This window comes from Malania oleifera, chromosome 6 (genome assembly GCF_029873635.1).
Source record: "Malania oleifera isolate guangnan ecotype guangnan chromosome 6, ASM2987363v1, whole genome shotgun sequence".
Classification (NCBI taxonomy): domain Eukaryota; kingdom Viridiplantae; phylum Streptophyta; class Magnoliopsida; order Santalales; family Ximeniaceae; genus Malania; species Malania oleifera.
This window is the reverse complement of record NC_080422.1, coordinates 110,522,621-110,531,907: the sequence shown is the minus strand read 5'-3', so window position 1 is coordinate 110,531,907 and position 9,287 is coordinate 110,522,621. Positions and strand designations below refer to the sequence as shown.

The following is a 9,287-nucleotide window of genomic DNA, read 5'->3' as shown; positions in this document are numbered from 1 at the left end:
GGTGAAATAAACGCTTATTTTAATTATTAGGAAGTACAAAATTAATAGTTTAGTCTCGTATTATAATTAATTAATTTGTGGGATATCAAGAAAAAATAAAGGAAGAAAAAGAGGTGTCATAGTGTGATTGGCTAGGGAGCGGGCTAGTGGGTGACAATGAAGGGTTAGGGAGGAAGTCCACCAAGGTCAATTTAGGATATGGTGACCTTTTCCATCCCCATTATCTTATTACCTCATTCACATTGACCCTTACATTTGGTAGGTGCTAGAGCAAAAACATATTTCCCAAGCTCACAGTTACAATTCTTTTTTTTTAAAGAAAAAAGAAATAATATGATGGTGTTCGAAGTTCGTTAAGTATTCTACTAATTTAGAATAATAGTTTTCGTAATTTCATGTACCTTTCTTTTTCTTTTTCTTTTATTACATAAGAACTTCAGCCATCAACGAGCCCTTCGGACCCCCAGGTGCAATACCAAACTTACGGATCAGCGTCCTCCACCCCTAGTGACTTTTGCTGAAATTTGGTAAAAAAAAACAATGACCTTCAAAATTTTTATTTTATTTTATTTTATTTTATTTTGTTTTATTTTTTTGATTTACTTAGGAACTCCAGCCACCAATGAGCCCTTCGGATCCCCTAGTGCGGCACCAAACCTACGGATCAACGTCCTCCTCCCTCAGGTCTCGCTGATCAGGGTAAAGTCCGGATGCGGACACGGCTTCTGTGTTGACCTATTATGAAATTTTAAAAATGTCACAGATCTTTTCTAAAATTGATCAAAAAGACAAAATCCTACCTCAAAAAACTTGTCTTTTTAATAAAATATAAATGGATGTTTGTATCTTTTTGACAAATCTCAAAGGAAGCCCTTGAAATTCTTGAAATCTCACTTGAGGTCTTTGGATTTTTGAAGTCTCTAGGAAGGTTCTTGTCATATTGTCAAACCTTAAGAAAAGTTAATGTCTTTTGCCCTTCTTCATTTAAAAATAAATGTTTAATATTTATTAATAGTAGTTCTCAAGATTTGAATACTAGCATTTAAATAGAAAAATCTCAACTTTACTTATTAAGCAATCATTGGAGGGCAAGTCTTGGATTCGTTTAGCGAATGTTAGTATTATCACATTTGATTTAGGTCATGTTAGGAATTTGGAAAATACGAGGGAAAGAAAAGAAAAGCATAAAGGAATCTAATTTCTCATGTTTGATTATCAAGGAAATTGAAAAAGAATATATATATATATATATATATATATATATATATATATCAAACAATGAATGAAAATTTGGTTTTATACATCATTTACATTTATTTTTCTTTAATTTTTAATCATATTAAAACAAATTTTTCATTTTTAGTAGTATTTTATATAAAGAGAAAAATATAATGAAAAAAATGAATTTTCTTTTCATTTTTCTTTCTTTTCCCCATCAAAATCCATGATCCAAACGAATCGTTAGAGAATAAAGATATTAGGAAATTCTCTCCAAGTGTCTAATTTATTTTTCAAAATTTTTTTATTTTAATTTGAATTAAATGTTTGAACAAGGTTCGAACAAATAGTTTTATTTTAAATTCAAATTTGATCATTCCTTTAACAAAGGAATATCTAATTTATATCTATATTGATTTGTTTTGTTAATAATGCAACCTGAATTAGTATAAATAAATGAGAAATATATTAAAATTTTTTAAAATGATGTATTAAAGGTTTTCTACAATTTTGGCTATTAAATAAAAATAAATTACTTAAGCAACCGAAACATAAATAAATTCGCAGTTTACCTTTGTTTTTGTATATGAATGTGATGGGTGCGTAGACTTAGTCCCATTGAAAAATAAAAATTGTACAATAAAAATTGTATTCAAGGGGCGAACTAATTAGTGAATTAATTAAGAGCTTGAAGAATCTGAAAACCAATTAAGTAACAACATAAAAATTAAATTAACTATGTCAAATTAACAATGAATTATTTTATTTTTAAAATTATTTCTTAATTCAAAATCTTTTCCCAATAAATTCAAATTTAAAACACGCAAATGGACATAAATTTCAACATTATTTTAGTTTTAAATTTTAATAAATAGCCTTTTCAACACCAAATAATAGGCTTAATAGCTCTAATTAGATCAGCACAGACCCAAATTCATAATAAAAAAAAAAAACTAAAAAACAAACAAATCAACATAGAGAACCCAAAAGTTCACATACGAATTCCCCTAAATTTTTTTAAACAAAAAAAAAAATTAATAAAAAGCAGAGAATCCTTTGGGCTTGGGCTTGGGCTGTTGCTGTAGGTCACTTGGGCTGTGTTGTTAGCCTCGGAAAAAAGGCCCAAAAAGTCCACACAAATACGGCGTCGTTTTGCGTCACCCGAAGCCCTATTTCCGTAGACTTTTCAGACCGGCCTTTTTCGACGTCCAATTCTCCTTCTCTAAAAAGTCAGTCAACCCCGCCGTCAGGGCTTCGACACGGAAGCGGCGTCCTTCGCGGAGACGTCGGCGCCTCCATTGCCAGCGGCTGCCGCCGACTGCACCGTAAGCACGGACATGCTGGGGGAGGTGGGGCCGTCGCCTGCCGAGGGCAGCATATGGTGGGGGGCGACGGGGGGGTTACGGGAGTGGCAGGTGGCGGCGGAGATGGCAGTGGCGAGGGAGATGGGCATGAGGCAGAGGCCCTTCCCCTGCAAGTACTGCATGGCGGAGCCCATGTCCTCCTCCATCAGCTTGGCCACCTGGTGCTCCGTCACGGCCAGGGTGTCGCTGGACGAGGTCGTTTGCGTTGCTCCGGATCCGCCGTTGCTGCGGCCCATTCCTCCTCCTCCGCCGCCGCCGTTGGCCTGAATGCAGTCGCCGCCTCCCTACAAGACAAAAGTATGTTGATGATGACTATGAGAGAGAGAGGGTAGCACGCGTGCTGGTGTGTGTTTTGTCGTGATCAGGTGTGATAGAAGCATTTGAGGGTTTCTTCAGATATACTTCTTGCCTTTTTCTTTTCTTTTTTTTTTTTAATAAAAAAATAAATAAAAAAGAAAACACAGAGAGTTCTCGACATGTCATTTTTCACTTTTTCCATTTCCATTATTTATTTTACTTTAAATGGAAAGCTCAAGAGGTTTGCTTCCAAGTAATGATCTTTTTTTTTTTTTTTTCCAGAGTGTTCTCAACTTTTTAGATAATTGACTAATTCACCAAAATAATAAATTTACTCTATTCAAATCCAAATAATTTAATCTAAAAAATTTTAAGTTCACCACAACAACAAAAAAAATAACAAAATCAAACTTTAATTCCACTAAGTGGGATGGAACAAAAGATACTTCCCTTTCCTCAAATTTTTTCAAATTTGGTAAAAGGCCAGATATCTCATATGAAGTTTAAAAAAAAATCATATACCTCTGGGGCTTGTCTTAAGATATTGGTTTGGTTTAGTTATTGTCTAATAAAAACTAAACCATGCAAACAAACAACAACTAAACCCGAAAAATGAATTGGGTGCTTTTGTTCAGAATTCAGATTGGTTTTTTAACCCAACCCCACTAAACCGCTAAACAGTAAGAACCAATTGGATGCTTAATTAATCAATGAGTAAATCAAGATTAAGATAAATAAATTATATATTTGTATATTAACCTGATCAGAAGAAATATCAGCCACGAGGGGAGCAACAGCCGCTGCACCGCCCAGCCTGCTCATGCTCAGCACCTGCACACATCACAATTTCCCAAACCCTAAAAATTAATTTTATTTTTTTTTTTCTCAAAAAAGATCTTCCAAACAATTTGTCAACCGTCCACGTCAGCACGCAGGGGAGAGAGAGAGAGAGCACCTTGACTTGGAGCTGGAGGAATTTCACATAGTCGATAATCTCATCCAGCATGGAAGCTTTGTCAGTCTGTCATTCCCCATTAATTAACTACTATTAAATAATAATTATTCATCGCTAATTACTTAAATTTCAATAATTAAGTGTTAAAAATTCCAAATAAAAAGAACAATAAATTATCGGTAGTTGGACAAAACTGCCCCTGCATCCCGGTCGACCCGCCGCCGTTCCGGCGTACGGTTGCGCCCCCCTCGCACCATCTCCCAAGTACACAACAACAACAACAACTACTCTACTGAAAACGCCGCCACGTCACCGACCAACCCGCTCCGCCTTCTCAGCCGTCCACGTCAGCGCGCTCCCTACACGTGTCCTCCTCAAAAAAAGAGAGTGCGGGGCACGAGCGAGTACGACAAGTCAGACAACCAAAGGCTCTTCGAGCTCCCCCAATCTGACCAAAATGCCCTTCGCAATTCTCCGAAATTACCGGTTCCTTAAGGGGCAATTCGGTCACCGTCGGCACCCACGACAGTTACAAAGTTCGCCGCCGGCATGAGAAAGCGACCAAAACAGAAACAAATTTATTTACCTTGTTGGCATTGGGAACGAGTTCCTGCAGAGCCTTCATTCTCTCTGCAATTCTCTCTCTCCGTAACTGCAAGAAACAAAGTACAGTCTCATATAATTCTGTTTGGCTGCCCAGAAAGTGCGGGAAAACAGATGACGAGATATGACCTCTCCTTCAAACACCACAACTACTACAAGGGAATAAGTGAATGTAACTGCTGCTCTGCTACTGCTAGTGGCCATTCTCTTTTTCTAGGATTTTCTCGGCAACCAAAGGGAAGGCGATAGGGGATAGAGGATTAAGATTTAAGAGTGCGTACCCTTTCGGCGATGCTGTGTGGGTCTGTGGCCTGACCCCTCCTAGCCCTGACCCTCTGCCTCGGCTGCGCCGGTACAGCTCCAGCCGAGCCAGTAGCCGGAGATTGGTTCATCACTGCCGCCTGAGCTCCGAAGTTCTGCGCCGGCAACGACCCAGCCTGAAAGACAAAAAGAAGACCCCCAAAATTAGAACAATAAACAGAGATGCTTAATGACTTAATGGATTACTTCAACTTCAGACCTTGTTAAAAGAAAGAAGGGAAAAACATAGAATTAAATGTAGAAAGTAGAGTGAAGAACACAAACCTGAGGATGGTGGAAATGCTGAGCTTGGTTCGATGTCTGACCAGTCCCATGCAGAGATCCGGGGAATCCGTTATACAGAGCATGCACGGAACCCTCTCCCCCCTGTAAAAAAAAAATGGTTTCAAATTCATAAATATTTCATGAATTAAGAAAAATCCAGAATTCTTTCTCTCTCTGCGTGTGTAGAGGCCATACAGGATTTGGGGATTTGAAGGAGGAAGCATCGACGATTTCGTTCTGAGATCGGTCAATAAGGAATCGAGAATCACAAGAATCGCCGTTCCCGAGGCTCAACGGCAACGGAAGAAGGCCGGAATCGCCTGCCGCGGAGCCCGACGTCGGCGACCTCGACAAGCCACCAGCGGCTCCCAATCCCCTAGACATCAAAAGCTGTTGCTGGAGCATCAAGGCCGACTTGCCCGCCGATGAGCCGCCGCCAATCTGGTGCTGCCGGAGCTTGGACGCGAGCATGGCCGAGTCGTCGTAGTGGAACTGGAGGGCCTCCGGATTGCCCTGCCCCTGATCTTCGGCGACGTCGCGGGGCTTCTGCAGGCCAATGGGATTCGCCGGCGAGATGGAGTTGCCGGGATTGAGGTCCCAGGGGGCCCGATTGGGGTTGCCGGCTGAGAGTTCGGGCCAGGAACAGGAGGGGATTGTGGAGAGCATTTGCTCGAGGAAGTCGTCGGCGGGAGAAGGATCAAAGTGGGAGCTCTGAACCTGAATCTGAGCGTTCTGGATCTGCTGATGCTGATGCTGCTGCTGTTGATGGTGATGGCGGTGGTGGCCGTTCTGGAGGTCTTGAAGAGAAACCTGGGTAGGGTTTAAGCAGGGAGACAACGAGTCCATTCCCATTTCTCCGCTACAAGGCTGCATAGCCTGAAACCCAGAACAAAACTCAGAGAATCACAGACACAGAGAAAAGGGTTTTGAATCCCAGAGAAAAAACACACACATACCAGAGAGAAATTAATCCGATGAAAACTTATTTGTTCTCCTTCTTAATCTTCTTCTTCTTCTTCTTCGTCTTCTACCTCGGTGGAGGAGAGGAGACTGGTACGATCAAAAGACAAAAAGGTAGAATGGAAGAAGCAGAGAGAGAAGAGAGCATCTGGGTTGGCTTCAAATGATGATTAGCTGAACTCTCTCTCTCTCTCTCTCTCTCTCTCTCTCTCTCTCTCTCCCTCTGTAGAGATGAAGGATTTTAAATAGAAAGGATTTTGATTTCTGATTTGTTTGGTTTCTGTGCTCAATCTGGAAATGGGTGGGGTTAGGCTATTGACCCAAATAGCTCTAGCAAATAGCAATCCCTTCACAAAAATAAATAAATAAAATAAAAAGATAAAAATGGAAAAAGAGAGAGCGAGGGTTTCGCGTGGAGTGATGTGCCAGTTGCTCCCGCCTGCGCGTGATCGTTAATCTCCGGTTATTTCCCTCCGAGGAAGAGGGAAGAAGAAAAGCTCTTCAACTGCTACCATTAAATTCCATGCTGTTGTAAAATTAAAAATATTTCTATTAATATATATATATATATATATATATATTTAATCTCTCTCTCTCTATCTTTTAAACGCAAATTAACCTTCTATGATATTTCAAAATTATTATGAAAGTTTTTCTAAAATTGTTAAAAAAGATACAAATTCTCTTAAAAGACTTGTTTTTTTAAAAAATATAAGAGAAAATTTCTATCCTTTTAACAAATCTTAAAGGAAGATTTTGGAATCCTTAAAACCTCATGGGAGGTTTTGAAATTTTAGGAGAGATTAGTATTTTTTTGTTAAACATTTAGATCAATGTCTTTTGTCCTAAAAATAATATTGATAGTGTTTGTGACTTTTTAGATACTCAATTAATCTATTTAATGATGAATTTGTCTGCATTTTAATCAAGAGTCTTAAGTTTACCACCTAAACTATCGTCTAAAAGCTAACCTTATTGTGCGCATGTGTGTGTGTGTGTCTATATATATATATATATATATACATATGAATTTTATGTTTTGGAGATGTCTGAATTAAGCCTTCGTTAGAGATTACTAGATTTTTTTAGTCTGGATTTTATTTTTCCTTCACTTTCTGTATCTGATATACCCCAAAAATATCAATCACCAAGATTCAAAGGGAGATTAAAGCTCAACATTGATATGAGCAGTCACCACCCAAGTCAATTGCTCGGAACAAAACAATTGGTGTCAACCCAATAATAACTAGAGTGATCTACGCCAGCACTGTAATGACTGGAGTGATCCACGTCAGGCACCATAATGGCAAATCTCCCAAGGGTCAAACCTCGCTAATATAAAAGAGGGTATTGCGAAGAGGCAAAGATATCTTATTCTAACTCATCTTTACCATTGCTTACAACCTCTCTCAGCAGTCCCTTATTTAGGTTTTAGAGTGATCCCCCGGAGTACACCCTGAGTCTTCCAAGCCATCCTCATTTCCTTCTTTTTCAGGAAATCGTGATCGGAAAGTTCGTCGGAAGTCACTTGACTTTGCCATTCCGCAACAGCATCAAACGTATTATCATGCTTTGAACAAAAATATCGAGCCAAATAATCAAAACTCATTAGACATATTCGATCTTCTAGAGATTACTAGATTTTTTATATTGGAAAAAAGAGCATATACATTTGTAATATGAAAAGATATTTAGACTAATATTGTCGACAATGTAATTAAAATAATTTAAAAATCTAAATTACACATTATTATTAATGTACCTAGTCTAAAAAAATAATTTTACCATGCTAATTGCATAACATAATTCATCCTCCTTGTGGCTCAAATAAATTTATTATTTTATTGATTTGTTAGGAAAATTTTATTTTTTGGATCATGACATCATTTCATTCTTTAATTACCCAAAATACCCTTAAAAAAAGAAATCAAGTCAAACAATTATAAATTCAATTCTTTTTTATCTTTTTCTTTTTCACATTTTGACTTGTTGTGAATAAAATTTAGTAATATTGATTGGCTAGTGGTGATAATTCATACCTAACTTTTTTAATCATCCAAAATTTAACATTCAAGTCTCCATTCTAGGCTATGACCTCCCTTCTAACTAAAGAAAGAAAGAAAAAAAATACCAACTTGCTTTGAATAAAGATTGTATCTAGTTAAAGCCTTAGACTAGCTTTAATATATTGGCACTTTTGATCATGAGTCATGACATTGGTTCTTTGCACTTAGGGTGATGTCCATATTGTTATTTTGAAAAATTTTCTGACCCTTAGTAGGGGTCTCATAGTCTCCAAAGGCACGTGTCGAAAATCAAGTCCTTGCGGCAAACGAGTCATGTAAACTGCCTTGAAGTAAAATTTTTATCGAATAGTAGGTAGAATCCATTGTGGATGACTTAAATATGCGACGGGGTATTGTAAGCGGCAAAGTGGCCTTGCTGCCACGATCTACTGAGATTCAGCCCTATCTCGCTTTGATTCGTACTTCTCCGATTTAAGTAAAAAAGTAAAAAAAAAAAATATTACTTCTTATAAAAGGAAATTACACACTTAGGTTTTGAGAAAATAATATTAATAATGTACTTGAAAGCATAGATTTTGAATTTAGGTGAATTTGGTAAAACTCAATATAATTTTGTATTATGTTTTGTTAATATATCTCCCTAAAATACCCTTGTACCTATGTTAGTATATCTCCCTTACCCTTGTACCCTAGTATGCCTCCTTCTCCTATAAAAGGATGGTCATGTACAGTTGAATGTGTACAAACAAAAGATTAACAAATTTTGCATTAATCTTAACATGGTATCAGAGACAAGTTAACCCTAATTCCTTTTTTTTCTTAAACCCCATGCTCGCTGCCGTTCTAGACGCCATCGTCGTCATCGTTAGTAGTCGTTCCCTCTCCATCGTCGCTCAATCGTCAATTGTTGGTAGTCGTTCACTCTCAGCCTGCCCCCTGTTTCTGTCCGCCACCCCCTGTTTCTGTCCGACACACAACACCCTGGGCAGAGAGTCTTTGTCTTCCCCGTCTGTTCTCCCTATCTCTGTCTTCCACGACGCGAGTTCGTCGTCGTGCTCCGCCGCTTGTCTCCGTCGTTCGTGCACTCGCTGCTGATGCAGCAACTGGAACCGGTGCGCCCTGCCAGTCCCTAATCTCATCCCTACGCCTCTTCCATCTTCACTAGTTCGGTCGCAGCAACAGTTGCCGCCGCCGCTCCCTACATGTGCCTGCTTTTGAGTCTTCACGCCCTCTTTCAACACCTCCTTGAGTCTGGGGATTTCCAAAATCTCAACCCCG

At 38.7% G+C, this 9,287-nt stretch overlaps 1 protein-coding gene across 1 annotated transcript; it reads right to left on the bottom strand.

Moving 5' to 3' along the window:
* Positions 1–2,095: 2,095 nt before the first annotated feature.
* LOC131157395 (bHLH transcription factor RHL1-like) lies at positions 2,096–6,339 on the bottom strand. The gene is made up of 8 exons (XM_058111511.1): positions 5,979–6,339; positions 5,218–5,898; positions 5,023–5,124; positions 4,719–4,874; positions 4,421–4,486; positions 3,835–3,900; positions 3,639–3,710; positions 2,096–2,866 (listed from the first exon to the last, which is right to left on the bottom strand). The coding sequence occupies exons 2-8, from the start codon at positions 5,893–5,895 to the stop codon at positions 2,465–2,467; spliced, it is 1,542 nt and encodes a 513-aa protein (XP_057967494.1). The 5' UTR covers positions 5,896–5,898; positions 5,979–6,339; the 3' UTR covers positions 2,096–2,464.
* Positions 6,340–9,287: the final 2,948 nt, after the last annotated feature.